This window comes from Canis lupus, chromosome 7 (genome assembly GCF_003254725.2).
Source record: "Canis lupus dingo isolate Sandy chromosome 7, ASM325472v2, whole genome shotgun sequence".
Lineage (NCBI taxonomy): Eukaryota > Metazoa > Chordata > Mammalia > Carnivora > Canidae > Canis > Canis lupus.
In genome coordinates this window covers 77,691,119-77,715,912 of record NC_064249.1, presented here as the reverse complement: position 1 = coordinate 77,715,912, position 24,794 = coordinate 77,691,119, and the positions used below count along the sequence as shown (strand labels likewise).

The 24,794-nt window shown below is 37.3% G+C and overlaps 1 protein-coding gene and 1 long non-coding RNA gene across 16 annotated transcripts in view; one reads left to right on the top strand and one right to left on the bottom strand.

Moving 5' to 3' along the window:
• The window catches only part of LOC112648106 (centrosomal protein of 76 kDa), a 233,806-nt gene that overhangs the window by 175,533 nt on the left and 33,479 nt on the right, over positions 1–24,794 (top strand). For 10 of the 15 annotated variants that reach the window (XM_049111871.1, XM_049111873.1, XM_049111876.1 and 7 more), the window contains 3 exons: positions 11,775–11,861; positions 12,526–12,655; positions 24,305–24,346. In XM_049111871.1, coding sequence (XP_048967828.1) covers positions 11,775–11,861; positions 12,526–12,655; positions 24,305–24,346 — 259 coding nt within the window. The remainder of the gene's footprint in view (positions 1–11,774; positions 11,862–12,525; positions 12,656–24,304; positions 24,347–24,794) is intronic. The other 5 variants (XM_049111872.1, XM_049111875.1, XM_049111877.1 and 2 more) reach the window with 1 other exon arrangement.
• On the bottom strand, positions 7,530–24,668 carry LOC118355283 (uncharacterized). The gene is made up of 5 exons (XR_004817416.2): positions 24,644–24,668; positions 14,451–14,547; positions 13,921–14,026; positions 8,909–9,061; positions 7,530–8,035 (listed from the first exon to the last, which is right to left on the bottom strand). It is a non-coding gene; the product is annotated as an uncharacterized LOC118355283 (long non-coding RNA).

The following is a 24,794-nucleotide window of genomic DNA, read 5'->3' as shown; positions in this document are numbered from 1 at the left end:
ATTCTATAGATCTCTCAGGTTCTGTTATTCTTTTTTCTTCTCCCCAGACAGAAAAATCTCAGTTAATATGTGTTCAGGTTTGTCGATTAATTCTGTTAATCTGCTTAAATCTGCTGCTGAATCCATGTAGTGGGTTTTAAAATTTCATTTATTGTACTTTTAGCTCCAGAATTTGTTTGGTTTGTTTTTATAATTTGTTACTGTACTGATATCCTCTATCCTCTAAATATGCTCTTTGAGCATATTTAAGATAGTTGCTTTAAAGTTTTTGTCAAGGGACGCCTGGGTGGCTCAGTGGTTAAGCATCTGCCTTTGGCCCAGGGCATGATCCTGGAGTCCTGGGATTGAGTCCCACATCAGGCTCCCTGCATGGAGCCTGCTTCTCCCTCTGCCTATGTCTCTGCCTCTATCTCTCTCTCTGTGTCTCTCTCATGAATAAATAAATAAGATCTTTAAAAAAAAAAAAAAAACTTTGTCAAATAAGTCCAATTCTGTGCTTCTTCGAGGAAGTTTTTATAAATTTCCTCTTTTTTTCTATGAACAAGCCATATTTTTTGTTACTTTGCATCCATCAATTTTTTATTGAAATCTGGATTTTGAATACCTGTAATGTGGCATCTCAAAATCAGATTCTCCTCACCTTCGGGAAGCTTACTATTGCAGCTTGTTCTGAGTTGTTTATTTAATGCCTTTTTAAACTAATTTCGTAAAGTTCAACAGTTTTTGCTATCTTATTAGTTGTTTTTGTGGAGGACATAGCACCAGAGTTCCCTGCTCTGCCATTTTCACTCACCACTTTGTTATAAGTTTCTTTTTAACTTTTTGGTTTTTAAATTTTTTATGTATGTATGTATTAGTTTATTTACTTATTTATATACTTATTTAGAAAGAAAGTGCATGTGTGTGTGCGAGCAGAGGGAGGGGCAGAGGGAGAGGGAGAAAGAATCCCAATTCAGGGTTCAGTCTCACAACTGTGAGATCATGACCTGAGCTGAAATCAAGAGTCAGACAACTGAGCCACCCAGGACCCCCTAACTTATTTTATTTTATTTTAAAGATAGACATGCTCATTATAGAAAAATTAGAAAATACGGATAACAGGGAAAAAAATCACAAAATTCCTCCACTCTAAGACCACTTCTACAATTTTTTAGTAATTTGCTTCTAAGAATTTTCTGTGAAATTGTGTAATTTATAAATACAAAATGGGTTAAAGTATACATATTTTATTGGAACTCTTCTCCCCCTGCTTAACAGTTTGTAGACTTTGTTTCATATCACAAAATACAATTCTTTACATCATTAAAATATTCTAATAATTTAACTTGGAATATGTAATACATTTTCATGGTGCTAAATTCAAAAGGATTTGTGGTGCAAGTACACTGAAAAGTCTTCCCTTTCCAGCCACCCATTTACCTTCTTTAGAGGCAACCAGTGTTTATCAGTGTTTTAAACATCTTTCCAGTGCATATCTCTCCTATTTGTGCAAATATGTTCACAGTGTTACCGTATTTTACCCACTGTTACATATCTTTTTTTTATCAGTTCATATTCTTGGTGATCATTATTTTATCAGCATATAAAAAGCCTTCTCATTGTTTTTTACAGTTTTTATTATATTCCATTCTACATCATTTCTTTTTTTTTTTAAGAGGTCATCTGCTTGACTCACGTCTTTTTATTTTTTTATTTTTTTTCCATTCTACATCATTTCTAATGACTCAAAGTAGCCTATTGAGTAGACAAACCAAAATTTATTTAATTGATTTCCTGTGTTGGGATTTACAGTTTTTTTTTTACTGAGATGTAATGGAATTATAACATTATATTAGTTCCAGATGTGCGTCATAATGATTTGATATCTGCAAATATTGCAAAATGATCACAATATGTCTAGTTAAGATACATCACCATATGTAGCTACAGTTCTTTTTTTCTTATGATGACAACTTTTCAGATTTACTCAGCACCTTTGAAATATACAATATGGTATTATTAACTATAGTCACTTTGCTCTACACTATGTCTAATTATTTTTGTAACCAGAAGTTTGTAACTTTTGACTTCCTTTATCCATTTTGCCCATCCTCCATCTCTGGCAACTACCTACCAGTCCATTCTCTCTATCTATGAGATTGGGGGTTGTAGTGGGTTTTGTTTTGTTTTGTTTTGTTTTTTAAAAATCCATATAAGTGAGATCATGTACTATTTATCTTTCTCTTATTTCACTTAGCATAATTCCCTGAAGGTCCATCCGTGTTGTTCTTAATAGCTCATTACTATTCCCTTGTGTGTGTGTGCTCATATGAGCACACCACATTTTCTTTATCCATTCATCTGTCAGTGGACATTTAGGCTGTTTCTATGTCTTGGCTATTGTAAACAAAGCTGCAGTGATACCCTTTCAAGTTAGTGTTTTCATTACCTTCAAATGAGTATCCAGAAATGGAATTGCTAAATTGTATATTTCTCTTTTTAATATTTTTCAGGAACCCTACCATACTGTTTTTCATACTGTCTGCACCAATTTATATTCCCAACAGTACACAAGTGTTCCTTTTTCTCCACGTTCTTGACAACAGTTGTCTCGACTTTTTGATAATAGCCATTCTAAAAAAATATGAAGTAGTATGTAGATTTGCCATTTTTAGTATTATATAAAAAGTTGTATTAATTTCCTTAGTGTAAATTCTAGTCATGGAATTATTGGATCAGTGAATATACATGTCTTTAAGGCCTTTGGTAGATATGATCAATTTGCTAAAACCCTTGTTATCCACCTTGTGGTGTGAAAAATTGGATATATATTTGAAGTCCTAAATGATAAAAGTGTAGCTTCCCATGTTTCTGAAGAAAACTGTCTTACCCTTTTTTTAAAGTGTGTTTGTTGGTGGTGCAGGGAATATGTGGCAGGCCACGTGTTTTATGAAACTCTATTAATGTTATGTAACTATTAATCAGTAAATGACATAAATTGGATTTCTACTGCTTTAAATATTAATATACAAACATAATTGGTTTATAAGAATGTTTTTGCAAGAATGCCTGGGTGGCTCACTTGGTTAAGCATCCAGCTCTTGATTTTGGCTGAGGTCATGATCTCAGGGTCATGGGATCGAGCCCTGTGTCAGGCTCCATGCTCAGTGTGGAGCCTCTCTCTCTGCCTTTTTCCCCAGGCACATAACATTCTTTCTGTCTCTCTAAAATAAATAAATAAAATCTTTTTTTTTTCTTTTAAAGAATGTTTCCCATTTCCAAAACTGTAGTAGGTAGCAACAAAAGTAATTTTTAGTATGATTTAATATCTTAAACTATACATTTTTATGTTCTTTTCATGGATACTAAAAATAATTTTTAGGTTTAAAGATTTGGGATAAAGGTTGAGTAACAAAAATGTGACTTGACTGTAAATATAAGGAATGATTTTTGTTCCTATTGACCAGACCTCTCAAGTCTAATGAAATAAGTTTCTTGGTTGTATTTTATATGAATTTGAGAATGTTGCATGTGGTTCTTTTTGACATCCTCCTAGTGTATTATGAATGTAATCAGGTTTTTCCAAGCTTCAACTTGGGATATAGCAGCAAACTCAGGTGGTTTAATGTATGAGGCAGGTAAATGTAAATGAGTGACCTGGGCCAGATTCAAAGCTAGCAAAACTTATCTGTGGTGATCAAAGTCAGAATGGTATTTATGACAGGTGGGAGTGGGGTAGCCACTAGGAGGACACTAGTGTTCCGTATCTTGAGCTGGACAGTGGTTCAAATAAGGTTATGCTTATTTTTACATAATTAAGATTTATGCACTTTACCATATGTATGTTATACTTGAGCAAGCATGTTTGCCCCCCAAATTGACAGCTACTCGCTAAAAGAAACATTTTAACATTTCAAGTAAATAAAAGGATTCTTGCCATTAAGCATAGAAACATTGAATCCTCCAGTGGCTTTTTTCAGGAGACAGAGTCTATCTATAAATATCATGAAATCTTGTTCTTCACAGCCACTATAATCCAAAAACTTATCTAGCTTTTTGTCAAAGGAAACCATCATCCAAAGATGAAACTGCTTGGTTAAAACTTGAATCTTCTTTTACACACATGAAAAAGAGTAGCCTGATAATGCATGCATAACTGTTGAACTCAGTAAGTATGAAGAATCTGAGAGGATTACATAGAACCAAAAGTTCATTGATTATTTAAGTTTATACAGATACTGATTTTTAAAAGTGAGACAACCAGTTTTCTATAAAATTTTAAGGAGGAGAAAAAGGATTTTTACTTAGTTTCCTAAGAAGCTCAGAGCACAGAGGAACACTGCTGAATAAGGTAAAGCCCGAATGAGGTGAAGACTAGAGTATGTTTTCCATTTCAGTACTGTAACTACTGAAACATGGAAAGAGGAGAGGCTAAATATTAGACCCAGACTAGGTCATCAATCTCATGCCTGTGAGCAAGGGAACTTCACAGTGATAAGAGGAGAAGAGGCCCAGAATTGAAAATGATGAACATCATGCCCTTGTCCAGCATATATGAGCTACATAAATAACCTGCAAGAATCAGAAAAGAAGGACTTGGGGGACCTTATTGCAGATACTGAGAACTCATGGTTCAAGAGATGAATCTAGCCCACAAATGCGGTTTTGGGTTTTTGTTTTTCTTTTTTTTCAAGATTTATTTATTTTAGAGTGCAAGCGAGCAAAGGGAGGGGCAGAGGGGGAGAGAATCCTGAAGTAGACTCCTTGCTGACCATGGAACCTCACGCTGGGCTTGATCCCAGGACCCTGAGATCATAACCTGAGCCAAAACAAGAGTCAGCCACTCAATCAACTGAACTGCCCATGCCACCCCATACACACAAATGTATTTTGTTTTGTTCACAGAATTAAAGAATAGAAAATTATACATAAAATATGAATTTGTGAGTTATCTTTAAAAACAGTACATTGAACTTCTATTCCTTGTGACATGAATTTGTTGGTGCTAAATGGAGGCTGGCTGGATTAGAGGAAGCATGTATGTTCCAGCTTGCTGTATATTTGGATTACAATGTGAACTCCAGCAATATATAAAATGGATATTATATTGTAATATGGCTGAATTGATATTTGAAATGTAAAAGTGGCTTTAACACAAGAGAAATCTGAATATAATTCAAGACATTAATAGAATAAAGGAGAAAATTTCGTCTTAAAAGATAACAGGAAAAAGCATTTGATAAAATTTAAAACCAGAAGGAATGACTTCCCAAACACCCGAATGAGTTGCTCAGCAAATCTTCACCCTAAAAAGCTACGATAAAAGTGGTAAAGTTTCAAAACAAAGGGTGTATAACACATTGAAAAGCCTCTATTCAGGAAAATATTCTGAATCTCAGAACAGGGGAGTCTGGCATTTTAGGCAGTGCTACCTCATTTGATGCCAGCTCCAATTGTAGAAGTTCTTCCCAGCTGACCAGGATAGAACGTGGCTTTATTCGGAACAGTAGGTGTTAAAGTCCACACCCAGAGTCATTATCAAAAGCAGTAGAGAGTTTGGTGACAATCAGGGGGAGCTAAGGAGGCTAAATGTGGCTTCAGTAGTGGCGGAGGCCAAGCAGAAATTGAACAGAATAACCCAGGAAACAAGAGCCAAAATTGGCCAGGATCCCACTTACTCCTGGGAGTCCCAAAGGTTATGCTCATGGTGGGCCCACTTGGGAGAGACTGGAGAGGTGAGCTGTTTGTCCCTGGCCAAATAGAGAGGTCTTGTGAATCCAGAAAGTAAAAACTGGACAGACATTTAACTCTCATGACTGAGGGAGGGAGCCTTACTAGCTCACTGTGTTCATGTACTACTTCTGGCCTATCATTGGCTGATCACTAAGTACTTTGCTGACCCAGGATCAACTCTGAGGAAGCTGAGCTTAAAAATAAAAAGAATTTTAAAAAGAAAAATATATATATACTGAACAGAGACTTTAGAACCTACATGTGGCAGGGAAAATAGATTTAACAGAATTAGTGTAAAGAAGCCATTTAACAAATAAACAATATTTATCCCCTCTGAGGACAGATCAAAATCCAGAGTTCTTACAATATATTTTCTTAAATGTCCAGTTGACAGCAGAACATTATAGACAGAAAAACAAACAAACAAAACAGAAAACTGTGGCCTGTGGCTCATAGTAGTACAGGAAGAGTTATGGAATGTATACTCCAAGGATGGGGTGTGGGGGGTAAGGAGCCTCCAGTTGTCCAAGTCCAGCCAGTCGTCACATCCTCTCAATGACCTGTTCCAACCATAAACCAATAAAACTTCAGAAAGGTAACATAGGAGAAAATCTTTATGACCTTGAGGTAGGCAGAGATTTCTTTAAATAGGACAGGTGTGTACATTGTGCTTAAGAGCAGTGACTCTGGAAATAGGGTAACTATGTTTGAATCTCAGTTCTGCCATCAACTCAGTTGCATTTTGGGCATATATATATATATATATCATGTATATGTATATATATATACACACACACACATACATATAGCAAGATACTGGTTTTGAAAAGTGAGACAACCAGTTTTCTATAAAATTTTAAGAAGCAGTAGAAAACAGATTTTTACTTAGTTTTCTAAGAAGCTTAGAGCACAGAAAAACACTGTGCTGAATAACCTGGTTATAAAATAAAGTCCAATAAGATGGAGACTGGATACACAGTGTGCTTTCCACCTCAGTACTGTAACTAAACATGAAGGAGGAGAGGCTAAATATTTAGGCAAACAGACTAGGTCAACACCTCAAGGAAATGAAATCAGGATCTCCAAGAGATCCTGCACGCCCATGTGTATTACAGCATTATTCACAATAGCCACGTTATGGAAGCAGCTTAAACGTCATCAGATGAGTGGATAAAGAAAATGCATATACATCTACAGCAATAGTATTTAGTCATAAAACAGAAGGAAATCCTGCCATTCGCAATAACATAGAAGAACCTGGAGGACTTCATGCTAGGTGAAGTAAGCTGAGCCTACCAAGACAGATAGTATATGATCTCGCTTATGTGTGGAATTATAAGAAGTCAAACTCATGGAAGCTGAGAGCAGGGCAGTAGGTTGACAAGGGTTCAGGGATAGGGGAAGTAGATATTGCTTAAGTGTCGGTCAAAGGTCACATGTTTCAGGTAGAAAACGAACGAGTTCTGGGGACTCAGCATGGTGACTATAGTTAATAATGCTGTAGTATGTCCTTGAAGTATGCTAAGAGCATACAGCTTAAATGTTCTCTTCACAAACCAGTAACCGTGTGAGGTGATGGATATGTTAATTAGCTTGGTTGTGGTAAACATTTCACAGTGCCTGTACACATATCAGATAATCATGCTGTATACTTTAAATATGCATAATTTTTCTTTGTCAATTCAGCCTCAGTAAGGCTGAAGGAGGGGGAAAAGGAAATCTGATTGGGCCCAATATTAATCCATGAATGATAACTTTGTACATTTTTAGTTGTGATCTTTTTTGTTTTTAATTTTTATTTATTTATGATAGTCACACACACACAGAGAGAGAGAGAGAGGGGCAGAGACACAGGCAGAGGGAGAATCAGGCTCCATGCACCTGGAGCCAATGTGGGATTCGATCCCGGGTCTCTAGGATCGCGCCCTGGGCCAAAGGCAGGCGCCAAACCGCTGCACCACCCAGGAATCCCTTTAGTTGTGATCTTATGTCATCATTAGTGGTTCTGCTTTGCTTAAGACAAAAGTAGAAAAAACGTTTTTCAAGGCTCAAGTTATTTAAGCTTTTTGTTTGTTGAAAATTCCATGAGCTTCAGAACGATAGGTAATTTTATAAATATGTTCTTTATGATAATTTTCAGTGATGCATCTAGTCTATTTAGGTATAAATAATACATTTTTGAACTTGGAGGTTGTGGGTAGTAAGTGAAGACAAATGGATAGATGTTTCTGCTTCATGGTAGCCACTCTTGTTTTCCTTTTCATGTCCTCTGGCCAAATCCATGCAGTTCACTTAAGTGTGTACTGAGCTCCTGTGCAAGGGACTGGGCAGATGGGAGTGCCAGTGTGAGCAAGTTCATGTGGAAAGTTTTCAGTCTAAACAGCTAAAATTTTGGTTAGTTCCTTATTTTATATAAATGTACCTGATAAATGAGAGTGGAAATTCAACTATTCATTTAAGCTTTAAAAACTGGACATTAAAATTTTTTATTCTTTTTTTGCATACAACTCATTTATTAATATTTTTTTAAAAACCAAATGCAAGTAAACTTGGCTTCTTTTTCCCACAAAAATGGGGAATACATCTCTGTAAAGAAATTTTACATTATTTGTACACAGCAGTTTGTTGCTGGGATTTATAGTTTCAGCAAAAAACAATTAATGGGGGGGGGGAAGCAACTAATGGGCAACCCCTCAAAAAAAAAAAAAACTCCCAAACAAAATAACATTAACTGATTAATACATAAAACTTTTTACAATATGGTAAGCAATAGTAACTGATCAGAAAACACCCTACTTAAAGTAATTTTTATACAGATTTCTATTATACTGCAATTCACTCCCAGCAACTCTGAGCCCATTAAGAGCACTTACATTGCGGCATTACACTTGCTAATTTCTTTAAAAACAAATGTTTTTTATAAAGAGTAAACACAAGGAGTTTTCAAACATGGTCTATCTGTACCTGAAGCACTATGCTGAAATGTTTTTAATTTAATCCTCATGTTTAAGCTACATAACTGTACTGTAATAATCCACTGGTTCTGGTACGTTTATGCTGGTGTTGGGAATTGGTGGCTTAGCCATACTGGATATTACTCAGAATATTAAGTTATAGAAGTGTAAAACATTTCAGTTTGATTTTTTCAAAATGAGTAAAATGCTTTAATTCTAACAGAAAGCTTCAAATGACTCACCTTTTAAAAATGAAGATGTAGGGGCATTTGGATGGCTCAACGGTTGAGTGTCTGCCTTTGGCTCAGGGCGTGATCCTGGTCCTGGGATCGAGTCCTGCATCGGGCTTCCCACAGGAAGCTTACTTCTCCCTCTGTCTGTGTATCTCCCTCTCTCTGTATCTCTCAGGAATAAATAAATAATTTTTTTAATTAAAAAATAAAAAGATGTAGAAACAACATCTTTTACTTAGAAGTTATTTAAGGCATTGAGGCTCAGAAATAAGATCAGATTGTATAAATGTCTTATTTACTTGTGGCTCTAGTATTTGTGTTCAGCTAGGAATCATTTATCATTGCAGCTCAGAGAGCTTGTTTCAGTATATGTTCTGTGGGCAACCTGGGTGGCTCAGCAGTTTAGTGCCGCCTTTAGCCCAGGACGTGATCCTGGAGACCCGGGATCGAGTCCTGCGTCGGGTTCCCTGCATGGAGCCTGCTTTTCCCTCTGCCTGTGTCTCTGCCTCTCTTTTTCTCTCTGTGTCTCTCATGAATAAATAAATAAAATCTTTAAAAATATATATGTGTTTATTTATAGGAGAATGATTTCACTGAGCCAGCAGCAGAATGGTATTAGCACAAAGTTACTTTTTTCCCCTCCTGGTAAGGACTTTCACTGACTCACATCCATCCTACCTCAGGGGCACTGATGCACATTTTGTAATTGGGATTCAGGATATGGTTTCTGACTAGTGTGGAAACTGAAGGTAATGTGTGCTGGTTTGGGGAACAGAATTTACAACCCTGGCCTTACTTAAACCAACTCCCTAAACTACTGTTGTGATGAAAGTAAACAGTAAAGTAAAAGCCTAGGGAAAAATCTCTAGGAGTAGAGCTGAAGGTAATAGGAAAGTCTGATTAAGTTGTTCCATAACAATAAGGAGTTGTTTTGTTTTAAAGATTTATTTATTCATGAGAGCCACAGAGAGGCAGAGACATAAGTAGAGGAGAAGCAGGCTCCTCACAGGGAGCCCGATGTGGGACTCGATCCTAGACCCCAGGATCATGCCCTGAGCTGAAGGCAGAGGCTTTAACCGCTGAGCCACTTAGGCATACCACCATAAGGAGTTTTAAAGAAATCTTTTATAGCAGGAAATCCATAGGAGGTTGTCATGTCACATTAGGCCTCCAGATCTATAGCTAGCGGACATGCCCTCCTTAAACCAAGTACTAGCAGTTCAGGCAGCTTTTACTCTTAAATCTTTCCATGGGCCATCCAGGCCTCATTCAGTGCTGGGAGGTGTGGCCCAGGGAGGAGAGAGAGTGGATGCTGTGAAGGCCGCAGCAGGCTTGCCACCCACCCTGCGCACAGATGGAGGGGTTGCATTTGGGGAGCAGATTGGCCTTGGGAGCAGTATTTCAGGTCCCTTTTTAAAAATATGTATTTAACATTATATCTCAGAGGACACAAAATAGCAACACGGACAAAAAAAAATAAAAACTCATACAGTTGCAGTGAGGAATAACGAACCAATTAATGACTTGTGAACAATTAAAATACTATTTAAGGTTGGTGATTACACAAGAAAACAGTTCATGCCCTGAAATCTTATAGTCTTACAAAAATACTTGAGGGGCACCTGGGTGACTGAGTCAGTTAAGTATCTGCCTTTGGTTCAAGTGATGATCCCAGGGTCCTAGGATCAAGCCCTGTATGGGGCTTCTCACTCAGTGGGGATTCTACTTCTCCCTCTCCCTCTGCCCCTTATCCCCCTTGTACACTCTCATTTTCTCTCTTAAATAAAGAAATACATCCTTATAAAAAATACTTAAAAAGTTTTACCAAATTTAAAGTAATTCCAAAATTTAAGTGACATTTCCAATGACAAGTTGTGAAGCATAAGGAAACATATCTAACCTATCAAAATAAAAAGATCAGCGGTTGATGTGAGAGGAATAAGTAAATTATCTTTTTTTCTCTCCAACAAAATCGGTATTATAAAGCTATTAGAATATGATGGGGTAATCGAAGACTAGGTCTCCAAGGTAGGGAGGAGAAAGATTTTTCAGACAGTGCATTAATAAAAATAGTATACCAATTTCCTGGATTTTGAGAAGTATTAGGTAATTTGTCATTAAGTTTATAATTTGTTAACATTTCTTTTTTATCCATCCTTTGTGAGGAACATGACAGAAAATGCCTAACAGGTTCTATTTTCTTCATATTAAAATTGGGAAATAAATGTGACAAAATGTGCCTTCTGGGGTGGTTAGAGTAGGTTTAGAATGTTATTTTTGGTGGGTTTGGGGGGTTTTCTTAAATTGCTTTTAAAAATTTCTTTTTTAACACATTGCTATAAAAAGAGAGTACATTAGAGCAGGGGTCAGAGTCAGATGAGGGCTCTACCAAAACTCTTGTACTCACTAATTGTATGAATGTAGCAGACACCCTCCTTGACATGAGCCTGAGTTTTATCTACAGAATGTGACTCATGACACCAGTCCTTTCTATTACTTAGGTTTTGTACAAGGATGAAAATAAGAAGTAAAAGGCTTTGTAAATTATAATGTAATTAATAAGCATAGTATTATTTATTCCATTCACATTCATAATTTTAGAAACTTTTTGTAGAAAGAGGTGAATGAAATACATAATTTCCCTAAATGGTAGAACTTAATGATTGATTTTATGAACTTCTGTTTTTCTCCAATTCTACATAGCTGTTTGTGCTCTGAATCACTCAACTATTTACTCTCCATTTTATTAATTCGAAACACATCTTTGATAGAACCAGGACACACTTTCAGTAATTTTGAAGTAATAGCTGTACCCAGAAACTTGTAATGATTTTCCTGTAGTCACATGAATCTTGTACTTTTTGTCTCTTTTCAGGTCAATGGTGATATTCCCCCTCGGTTAAAAAAAAGTGCTCACGAAATCATCCTGGACTTCATCAGATCAAGACCCCCTTTAAAGCCGGTATGTGATCTGATTTACACCAGATAAATGTTCCCCTTGGTTGGAGGTCACGTAACAAGGTACTCTCCTCTAAGACATGGTCTCTGGAACTCAGCTCTCGAAGTAGTTTTTACACCAAGCTTTTATTCTCAGAATGATGAAGCCTAACTCTAAGTTGTATTCTTTAGTCACAGAAGAATACTTAAAATTATTCAATACAAGACTGTCTTAGGATGTTTTAACTCCAAACAACCTGAGTTATGCAGTTTACTTAGTAGCCACATGTCTCTGAGCAAATTAATCAGCCTCCCTGAGCCTTTATTTCTTCAATTGTAGAAAGATTACTTAATAATCTAAAAGTTTTGTGATACTTGTTCAAAAATGTTTTTAAAAAAATAATAATAGATAAGGTATAGCTTACATTTCAATTGATAATCTACCATGGTAGCATATTGTGAACATAATTTTAATTGCTAGCAAAACTGACTCCTTAAAATTGAGCACATATGACTAAATTACTATGAAATCCAATAATCTCCCTATTGCTTAAAATAGTCATTTATCAAATGGTGTTACAATCAGTGAAATACAATTTCATAATACTTTACCATAGAAATGGACTTCAGTAAGAATTATTTAAGGACAACTATTCAAGTCTATAGCCATTCCTTATTTCCCCCCCAAGGTTGCAGCCAGAAAACTGAAACCCACTCCACCACGACCACGGAGCCTCCATGAAAGAATATTAGAAGAAATCAAAGCAGAAAGAAAGCTACGGCCTGTCTCACCAGAGGAGATTAGACGCAGCAGATTAGGTGAGTCAGCTGCTTACTGCACTGCTGGTCCAGCCTCAGCCACTTGAAGCAGTGTCTCTATACAACCAGCCCAGAGAAAAAGTAAAAGCAGTGTTTGTTCCTTTCTGTCTCTCTCTTTGTCTCTCTCTCTCTCCCACATACACGCACACTCTTACTTGAAGTTTATGCATGAAATTCACAGAATAGGAAGTCCTTTGCCCATACGATACTGAACCACATGAGAGTGTCATGGCTTAGAAGGAATTGCTCTGTCATTCTCTAGACTGTGGTTTTAGGAGAGTCCCTTTACCTCTCTGAGTGTTGGTTTCTTTATTGGCAGAAGGAGAAAAATTCCTCTACATTTTAATTATGGCTTTTATATAAGAATTAAGTAAGATTGTGGTCAAAATACTTCATAAATTATATTACATATACAAAGCTCTTATGTTTTAGAAATATGATACATAATTTTACTTCACGTTTCTGTTGTCTTAATTATGGATTTAAAGATACAGTATTATATGATGAAAGCATTGATTGTTATCTGATATCACTTATTCCCAAGCTTCCTTTATATTTATTTAATGTTATGTGTACTATAAACACACATTGATTTTGATTTATAGCAAGACCGTATTTTAAAATGTTTGTAACATTTTTGTTTATACAACTTTCCTCTTATTTGTAAGATTAAAGATGCCCAAAGAATTCAGAGAAACTTCCTGTAGGAAAATAGACAGTAGTGGCATCTGAACAGGAAAAGAACCACACTCTCCTAGTCTTCTCCTCTAATCTCTTTTCCTGCCTCTGTTAGACCCTGCGTGGTCTTTCAGATTTCTATCCTGGGTTCACTGTGTCTCTCTGAACAACCACACCGATCTCTGTGATTTTTGTTCTGGCTACTTCAGCCCTCATCTGTGCACCTGTCTCTCTGAGCTCACACCCATTCCCCCAGCTGTCTGCTAGCTAGGGCCTACAGCAGGACAGGGGAAGCCATTTGTTTTCTCCCAAACCATCTTCTCCTGTTTCCTCATCTCAGTGTGCTCAAGGCAGAACTTCACCATCATCTCAGATTCCCACCTAACAGCTAAGCCCTGTTGATATTTCTTATTCTGGATCTTTCTAGTTTTCCCCATTTTTAGCCCAACACCATCCTAACCCAGCCTGACATCTTCTCTTATCTAGTTTATCACATCAGCTTTGACTGCTGTCTCTGCTTCTAGCCTCAAAATCTTGAGTCATGTCATGTTGATATCCTTTTGTTAGACTCTTGACCCTTCTTTTACCTTGTGACCTCCGTGCCAGCAGGACCCACATCTGTCTTGTTCATTGTTGTAGAAGTGCACCCATAGGTGCTGAAATAATTGAATGTACCTTCCAGTTACAAAGCTACTGAGAGAGAGAAAGTTGAGTCAGTGCTGGACAGGGGTCCAATTTTTATGGCAGCAAGTGTTGTCTTTTAAAAATGTTGAGGGACACCTGGATGACTCAGCAGTTGGGAGTCTGCCTTTGGCTCAGGGTGTGATCCCAGAGTTCTGGGACCGGGTCCCACATTGGGCTCCCTGCGAGGAGCCTGCTACTCCCTCTGCCTATGTCTCTGCCTTCTCTCTGGGGTCTCATGGATAAATAAATCAAGTCTTTTTTAAAAAAATAAAAATGTTGAAAGCATGCTAAGTGACAAATCCATGTGAGCATTTATATAATAATGAACTAAAACATCCAAGCCATGTGCACCAAGGGTTCTTATTCTGAGAGTCCTTGAACAAGCCTGACGAGAGTCTGAGAGTCCCCGAAATATAAAAAAAAATGTGCTTACTTCATAAAATGTATGAATGTGCATTTTTCTGGAGAGAGGATCCATATTTTTCCTTAGTTTCCAAAAACAGTACACAGCCTCAAAAGAGTAAGAACCACTGTGGAAAAATAAGGAAATGGTATTATGGGAAGCTAGCTTAAGACTGGATTTCTTTTAAATTAGCATACCTTGAGAAGAAACAGTGGGGATAATAGAAAAGATTTCAATAAAACCATGAGGCAAAACAAATCTATTACCATGAGAAAAGCAAGCTTCATGATTTACAGGAGCACAGAGTAATTAGGCTAAGGGATTGTCAACCTCAGTGGAAGTACCAAAAAGACTAGAGAAAGGAGCAATATAGGCATAATGTGCTTGTATGACATGGATGGTATTTGACATATAGTTCCTTCACTTTTCTAATAGTTTTTTTTTAACCTTTACTTTCTATTAAACAACCATGCCATCTCCTGGGATATAGAGATGAACAAGGCATAATGCCTGCCCACGAATGCTTACAAAAGAATGACTGGAGTGTCATGCATGTTCATACTACAAGACCATTAACAGCAAGTCACAAGACATTGGCGAGGTCATTTGAGGGAGAGACTAGCAGTCCCTGTGAGTGTTGGGGCCACTTTGATTGCTTGGAAGGATCGTTGCAAGCCTTTGTCACATATATGTTCTTCTCTTTCATTTTAAACAAGTTAGATGTTAAATAACAGGAAACCTACTTTAGAACAATTAAATATCAAGGGCCCCTCAGTGGCTCAGTCAGTTAAGGAACCAACTCTTGGTTTCAGCTCAGATCTTTTTTTTTTTTTTTTTAATTTTTATTTATTTATGATAGTCACAGAGAGAGAGAGAGAGAGAGAGGGCGCAGAGACACAGGCAGAGGGAGAAGCAGGCTCCATGCACCGGGAGCCCGATGTGGGATTCGATCCCGGGTCTCCAGGATCGCGCCCTGGGCCAAAGGCAGGCACTAAACCGCTGCGCCACCCAGGGATCCCCCACAAGGAATTTTTAATAGACCACAACAAATGTCAATAGAAGCCCTCATCAAAACATTTAGTTCAATAACTAATGCTGATTCAGGGGCTCATTTTTTTTTTTTTTTATTGGTGTTCAATTTACCAACATACAGAATAACCCCCAGTGCCCGTCACCCATTCACTCCCACCCCCCGCCCTCCTCCCCTTCTACCACCCCTAGTTCGTTTCCCAGAGTTAGGAGTCTTTATGTTCTGTCTCCCTTTCTGATATTTCCCACACATTTCTTCTCCCTTCCCTTCTATTCCCTTTCACTATTATTTATATTCCCCACATGAATGAGAACATATAATGTTTGTCCTTCGACTGACTTACTTCACTCAGCATAATACCCTCCAGTTCCATCCACGTTGAAGCAAATGGTGGGTATTTGTCATTTCTAATGGCTGAGTAATATTCCATTGTATACATAAACCACGTCTTTATCCATTCATCTTTCGATGGACACCGAGGCTCCTTCCACAGTTTGGCTATCGTGGCCATTGCTGCTATAAACATCGGGGTGCAGGTGTCCTGGCGTTTCATTGCATCTGTATCTTTGGGGTAAATCCCCAGCAGTGCATTGCTGGGTCGTAGGGCAGGTCTATTTTTAAGTCTTTGAGGAACCTCCACACAGTTTTCCAGAGTGGCTGCACCAGTTCACATTCCCACCAACAGTGCAGGAGGGTTCCCTTTTCTCCTCATCCTCTCCAACATTTGTGGTTTCCTGCCTTGTTAATGTTCCCCATTCTCACTGGTGTGAGGTGGTATCTCATTGTGGTTTTGATTTGTATTTCCCTGATGGCAAGTGATGCAGAGCATTTTCTCATGTGCATGTTGGCCATGTCTATGTCTTCCTCTGTGAGATTTCTGTTCATGTCTTTTGCCCATTTCATGATTGGATTGTTTGTTTCTTTGGTGTTGAGTTTAATAAGTTCTTTATAGATCTTAGAAACTAGCCCTGTATCTGATAACGTCATTTGCAAATATCTTCTCCCATTCTGTAGGTTGTCTTTTAGTTTTGTTGACTGTATCCTTTGCTGTGCAAAAGCTTCTTATCTTGATGAAGTCCCAATAGTTCATTTTTGCTTTTGTTTCTTTTGCCTTCGTGGATGTATCTTGCAAGAAGTTACTGTGGCCGAGTTCAAAAAGGGTGTTGCCTGTGTTCTTCTCTAGGATTTTGATGGAATCTTGTCTCACATTTAGATCTTTCATCCATTTTGAGTTTATCTTTGTGTCTGGTGTAAGAGAGTGGTCTAGTTTCATTCTTCTGCATGTGGATGTCCAATTTTCCCAGCACCATTTATTGAAGAGACTGTCTTTCTTCCAATGGATAGTCCTTCCTCCTTTATTGAATATTAGTTGACCATAAAGTTCAGGGTCCACTTCTGGGTTCTCTATTCTGTTCCATTGATCTATGTGTCTGTTTTTGTGCCAGTACCATACTGCAGCTCAGGTCTTGATCTCATGGCCTCTGTGATTGATCCCCATCTCAGGCTCCAAATTCAGCATTAGAGTCTACTTGGATATTCTCTCCCTCTGCACCTTACCCCACTTGCATGCTAGTATGCACATTCTCTCTTTCTCATTCATACTCAAGTAAATAAATCTTTAAAAAAATAATACCAATTTTATGTTTTGAGCATATCTTACTATTTTTTATTTTAACCTTATAAATTGGTGATTCACAACAATCATGATCGAGCTGTTATAGAAAGTGAGAGTCTTCTACAATTCTGCATTCAAACTGATCTTGTATCTTATTGGAAAGTTAGGTATTTGGGCTTGTTATTTCTGCAGATCTACATTGGTTCTTACTATACAATTTTGCTTTGGGGAGTTTGATTAGGATGAGGTTGGCAGAATGCACTTAGGACAAGTTTCCCTAAATATTTTTATAACCTTTCCCCTCCATGTAATTGTGAGTAGAATCCCACTATAGAAACTGGGGACATGTGTAAATGTTTAAAGAAATGTTACCCATAATTTCAAAAGCCAGAGGCATCTACTGTAAATCTACTTGTGCAGTATGGAGATAAGAACTATACTCTGTTTAAAAAGAAAAAAAAGGGATCCCTGGGTGGCGCAGCGGTTTAGCCTGCCTTTGGCCCAGGGCGCAATCCTGGAGACCCGGGATCGAATCCCACATCGGGCTCTCGGTGCATGGAGCCTGCTTCTCCCTCTGCCTATGTCTCTGCCTCTCTCTCTGTGTGTGTGTGTGACTATCATAAATAAATAAAAATTTAAAAAAAAATAAATAAAATAAAAAAGAACTATACTCTGTTCTCTTCACTTAACATTGTATGTCATGTGAACATCTTCCCATGTCATTAAATAGGACTCATAAGGCGCTTGTATCCTGATAATATGGCTAAATTGTGTTTTATTTCCCTATTTTTTGACAGAATGTCTTTTTTTTTTTTTTACTGTCAAGCCTGAAAATGCTATTCTTGCGCACCAGTCTTTGTTCATGTCCCATCATTTTCTGTTTCCTAACATCTCATACTGAATTGAGACTTTTGGTTTTAAATATAAATTGTGCCTTTAAAAGGCATCTTTTCTGTAAATTTCTTAATTGCTATTATGCTTGATTTCTCTCCTTTTTGTAATACGTAGAGCTTGGAAAAGATCCAAACCTCATCTTCCAAGAAATAATAGCAGCCCTCTGTAATGCAATAGTCTTATTTCAAAAGATAGATTATTCACATATCAGGGAAAAACAGAATGAGAAGATATTAGAGAAGGGTGGTAAATGCTTTGAGAATATGTTGGATCTTATTTACTGTGTATAAATAGGAAAATCTAGATTCAATGGTATTTGAATTCAGAAATGCAGGGGTTTTTTTATGAGTCACAGATATTTATTTGAAAACCTCATACTAATGAATGTATAAATACTATAATCAGATTATGGACCACAGAAACCGGATATTTGCTTCTATTAAGGAATATTATAATATTGTAATATTCCTTAATAGAAATCTTTAAAATAACTATAATTAATAAATGTTTAGATTTTCTTGAGAAAAGCAGTAAAATTAAATTTATAGCACTTTTGTAGTCAGCGTTTTTTGAGGTAGAACATTTATTTCTTCAATAAATATCACCTAAATTATGAAATCCTTTTCTGTTTGAAATACATAATTTCTGCATCCAAAATATCTTGATTATTGAACTACAAGTTTCTGCTATGAATTTTTTTATTAACATATAGTGTATTATTAGTTTCAAAGGTAGAGTTTGGTGATTCATCAGTCTTATGTAACAACCAGTGCTCATTATATCATGTCCCCTCTTTAATGCTCATTCCCCAGTTACCCCACCCCCTCCTCCCAACAACCCCCAATTTGTTTCCTATGATTAAGAGTCTCTTATGGAGACACCTGGGTGGCTCAGCTGGTTAAGCACCTGCCTTCAGCTCAGGTTATGATCCCAAGGTCCTGGGATCAAGCCCCAGTTTGGGCTCCCTGTTCCACAGGGGGCCTGCTTCTCCCGCTCCTTCTGCCACTGCCTCTGCTTGTGTGCATGCATACTTGTGCGTGCGCGCTCGCTCGCTCTCTCTCTCTCTGTGTCAGATGAATAAATCCTTAAAAAAAAAAAAGAGTCTCTTATGGTTTGTCTCCCCCTGGTTTTGTCTTGTTCTATTTTTTCTTCTCTTCCCGTGATCCTCTGTTTTGTTTCTTAGATTCCACATATGAGTGAGATCATATGATTGACTCAGCAAATACCCTCTAGCTCTATCCACATCATTGCAAATGACAAGATTTGGGGTTTTTTTGATGGCTGAGTAGTATTCCTGTGTGTGTGTGTGTGTGTGTGTGTGTGTGTGTATATATATACATGTGTGTGTGTACACCACATCTTCTTTATCTATTCATCTGTTGATGGACATCTGGGCTCTTTCCATAGTTTGGTTACTGTGGACATTGCTGCCATAAACTTTGGGGTGTAGGTGCCCCCTTAGGATCACTACATTTGTCTTTGGGGTAAATACCTAGTAGTGCAATTGCTGGGTCGAAGAGTAGCTCTGTTTCAACTTTTTGAGGAACCTCCATCCTGTTTTCCAGAGTGGCTACGCCAGTTTGCATTCCCACCAACAGTGTAGGAGAATTCCCCTTTCTCCACATCCTCACCAACCTCTGTCATTTCCTGACTTAAATTTTAGCCATTCTGACCAATATGAGGTAGTATCTCATTGTGGTTTTGATTTGTACTTTTCCTGATGCCGAATGATGTTGAACATTTTCTCATGTGTCTGTTGGCCATGTGTATGTCTTTGGAGAAATGTCTGCTCATGACTTCTGCCCATTTCATGATTGGATTATTTGTTGGATATTGAGTTTGATAAGTTCTTTATAGATCTTGGATACTAGCCCTTTACCTGATGTGTCATTTGCAAATATCTTCTCCCATTCTGTCAGTTGTCTTTTGGTTATGTTGATTGTTTCTTTTGCTGTGCAAAAGCTTTTTATCTTGATGAAGTCCCAGTAGTTCATTTTTGCCTTTGTTTCCCTTGCCTTTGGAGACCTATCTAGAAAGAAGTTGCTGCAGTCGAGGCTACAGAGGTTGCTGCTTATGTTCTCCTTTAGGATTTGGATGGATTCCTGTCTCACATTTAGGTCTTTCATCTAGTTTGAGTCTGTTTTTGTGTATAGTGTAAGAAAATGGTCCAGTTTCATTATTCTACATGTGGCTGTCCAATTTTCCCAACACCATTTGTTAAAGAGACTGTCTTTTTTCTATTGGATATCATTTGCTGCCTCATCAAAGATTAGTTAATCATAGAGTTGAAAGTCCATTTATGGGTTCTCTATTCTGGTCCATTGATCTATGTGTCTGTTTTTGTGCCAGTACCAGGCTGTCTTGATGATCACAGCTTTGTAATAGAGCTCAAAGTCTGGAATTGTGATGCCTCCAGCTTTGGTTTTCTTTTTCAACCTTCATTTGGCTATTGGGGGTCTTTTCTCATTCCATACAAATTTTAGGATTTTTTGTTCCAGCTCTGTGAAGAAAGTTGACGGTATTTTGATAGGGATTGCATTGAATGTATAGATTGCTCTAGGTTGCATAGACATTTTAACAATATTTGTTCTTCTAGCCCATGAACATGGGATGTTTTTCCATTTCTTTGTGTCTTCCTCACTTTCTTGGATGAGTGTTCTATAGTTCTGAGTACAGATCCTTTGCCTCTTTGGTTAGGTTTATTCTTAGGTACTTTATGGTTTTGGTGCAATTATAAATGGGATCCTTAATTTTTCTTTCTTCTGTCTCATTATTAGTGTATAGAAATGCAACTGATTTCTGTGCATTGATTTTTATATCATACCATGTTGGCTGAATTCCTGTAAGATTCTAGCAATTTGGGGCTGGAGTCTTTGGGCTTTCTTTCTTTCTTTTTTTTAAAGATTTTATTTATTTGAGAGACACAGAGAGCGAGAGAGGCAGAGACATAGGCAAAGGGAGAAGCAGGCTCCGTGTGGGGAGCCCAGTGCAGAACTCGATTCCAGGACCCCAGGATCACACCCTGAGCCAAAGGCAGATGCTCAACCACTGAGCCACCCAGGCATCCCTGTCTTTTTAAATTTCTATCAGCAGAGTTTTATAGTTTTCTTTTTTTTTTTTTTAAGATTTTATTTATTCATGAGAGACAGAGAGAGGCAGAGACCTAGGCAGAGGGAGAAGCAGGCTCCATGCAGGGAGCCCAATGTGGGACTCGATCCCAGGACCCCAGGATCATGACCTGAGCTGAAGGCAGATGCTCAACCACTGAGCCACTCAGGCATCTCTTTTTTGGGCTTTCTACATAGAGTATCACGTCATGTGCAAAGAGTGAGAGTTTGACTTTTTATTTGCTGATTCAGATGCCTTTTACAGAAATTTAGGCGTTTTTTAAATAGGTGGGTTATTTTTATTCAAGTAGAATTAACATACAGTGCTATATTAATTTCAGGTATAATGATTCAGCAGTTTTATACATTTCTCAGTGTCCATCGGGTTAAAGGTACTCTTAATCCCCTTCCCCTATTTCACCCATTCCTACCTGTCTGTCCTCTGGTAACCATTAGAGTCTTTTTTTTTTTTTTTAATTTCTTTTCTTATTATTCTCTTTGTTTATTCATGAGAGACAGAGAGAGAGAGAGGCAGAGAACAGAGGCAGAGAGAGAGGCAGGCTCTCTGTGGGGAGCCTGATGCAGGACTCAATCCTGGGACTCTGGGATCACGCCCTGAGCCAAAGGGAGACATTCAACCACTGAGCCACTTAGGTGTCCCTATTTGTCTCTTTGTCCTTTGTTCATTTGTTTAGTTTCTTAAATTCCAGATATGAATGAAATCATATGGTACTTGTCTTTCTCTAACCGACATATTTCACTTAGCATCATATCATTTAGATCCATACATGTTGTTGCAAATGGCAAGATTTCATTCTTTTTTATGGCTGAACAATATTTCATTGTGTGTATGTGTGTATATATATATACACACACATCTTCTTTATCCATTCATCAATCAATGGATGCTTGAGCTTCTTCCATTTCTTGGCAATTGTAAATAATGCTTCAATAAAATAGAGGTACATGTATCTTGTTGAATTACTGTTTTCCTTTTCTTTGGATAAATACCCAGTAATAGAATTACTGGATCATACCGTAATTCTCTTTTTTAACTTTCTGAGGAAACTTCATACAGTTTTTCACAGTAGCTGCAACAGTATACATTCCCACCACCAGTGCACAAGGGTTCCTTTTTCTCCATGTCCTCACCAACACTTGCTGTTTCTTATATTTTTGTTTTTAGCCATTCTGACAGGTGTGAGGTGATATCTCATTGTGAGTTTGATTTGTATTTCCCCAATAATGAGTAATGTTGAGCATCTTTTCACATAGCTCTTGGTCATCTGGATGTCTTCTTTGGAAAAATGTCTATTGATGTCCTCTGCCCATTTTTAATTGTATTATTTGGGGTTTTGGGCATTGAGCTATGTAAGTTCTTTATATATTTTGGATATTGACCCCCTTTTAATTGTATCATTTGTAAATATCTTCTCCCATTCAGTAGGGTTGCCTTTTAGTTTTGTTGATGGTTTCCTTCACTGTTCAAAAGCTTTTTATTTTGATGTAGTCCCATTAGTTTGTTTTTGCTTGTTTCCCTTGCCTCAGGAGACATCTAGAAAAGTGTACAAGAGGGATCTCTGGGTGGCGCAGCAGTTTAGCACCTGCCTTTGGCCCAGGGCGCGATTCTGGAGACCCGGGATCGAATCCCACATCGGCTCCCGGTGCATGGAGCCTGCTTCTCCCTCTGCCTATGTCTCTGCCTCTCTCTCTCTCTGTGTGTGACTATCATAAATAAATAAAAATTAAAAAAAAAAGAAAAGTGTACAAGAAATGTAGGGTTCTTTGAATGGTGAGTGGAGGAATTTTATATTGAAATATAGCAGTTTGAATATTTTTATTTATTTCAGTATAAAATTCCTGCTTTTCTCTGCGATAACTAAAACACAGTAAAATGTTTATTTAAAAGTTACATCTTAGGGGATCCCTGGGTGGCTCAGCGGTTTGGCGCCTGCCTTTGGCCCGGGGCGTGGTCCTGGGGTCCCAGGATCGAGTCCTGCATCGGGCTCCCTGCATGGAGCCTGCTTTGTATAAATTATTCCTTTAAAAACATCTGCCACAAAAAAATAAAAATAAAAACATCTGCCACAAACATTGAGAGACACTTAACATTCTATTAAATTTAGGTGTTAGAACTCTATAGGCAGTATACCTGGAAGACATGAATGGGGGAGACATTCTCCCCATTATGCCTGTACTTCCATCCCTACTATAGATCCAAGGTCTGTCCTCTTCTGACCATAGAGTTGCCTGTCCTCCCTGAGCCTAGGTCATAGAATAGATTGACTATTAAGAGTTTTGAGCTGCAGTGAAAAAAGTTAATTCTTCACTGTCATGAATACCCAAATTAATCAAATCTTTGTAGTAAGCTTTTTTAAAAAATAGCTTTATTGAGGCATAATTTATCTACTATAAAATTCACCCATATAAAATGCAATTCAATGATTTTTAGCATGTATAATAAAAATTTTAAGACATTATTTCAACAGGAAATAAATTTATTCTTAAGAAATTCTATTTATTGAGCTTTTACTGTGTGTGAAGCAGTTTGCTATATGCAAGCACCTTATTTTGGTAGGATCATTCAATCTTCATTAACAATCTCATGAGATAAGTACCATTTTTCCCATTTTACAGATTAAATAACTGAAGCAGAGAGAGGTTAAGTAACTTTCCCAGAATCACAGTGCTACTAAGTGGCAGAGCTGAGATGCAAATTCAGACATTCTGGCTCCTGGGGCCTCTCTTCAACTGCTAGGTTACACTGCCTGCAATGGGCAGCATAGTGATGCATTGTGATGCTAATTCCTGAAAGAGACTTTATATAAAATGTTTCACCTATTTTAGTAGCATCAGATTCTCATCCTGAAATAAGTCATTTAAGAACACATTTATTCTTTAACTTAAAAAATTTGTGTCCTAAAATCATGTTATATTTAAGCCAAAATCCTATACTATGTTTCTTTAAAATGTTTTATATCTTTCATGCTTTCATTCTTAACATGTTGTTTAAAAAATTATGTTTTTTCTTTTAATGTTACTCCGTTTCAAGTCTTAGTGATATAATTGAAACTAAGACTCATAGTTTTGTTGTATTTCAGATTTTTATTCTCTGCCTTCTGCCATAAAATCTGAAATGTGCCATTATAGGTCTTCTTGAAGCTTCCTCCCTTTTTTGTCCTCCCTGTATATTCCTAACAGCTGAATTATTTTTTTATTGTTTGTTTTCTTTTTTCAGCAATGCGGCCACTTAGCATGTCTTACAGTTTTGACTTGTCAGGTAAAACAAAACAAAACAAAACAAAAACGCTTTCACACCTGACATGGGTTTTGTGGTTTCTGTGAAATGCATTTCATTCATCTGCTTGTCCATACATGTTAAAGGAGAAAATTGAAAGGCTTCTTCTAAACTGTGGTCAGTAAGATAAAATGTTCTGCTTATTTGAAAACCATACACTTAAAAAAATTAAAACTCCACTAATAAATCTGTTGCCTATGAGAGATTATAGAAGAACCATTATGCCATCCCTGTGGTTATGAAATGTGACTGCCCATCCTTACATTCACTATCTCTTACCCACACTTCTTCTTTTAGAGTTATCCACACTCTTCTAAAGTAGTGATGTCAAAATCTAAAACAGAACTTTGCTTTAAGAGAATAGAAGAAGTTTCAAGAGACAAAGTTTTGATGTTTCTTATTCTCTAAAGCATTCTGTTATTTAAGTAAT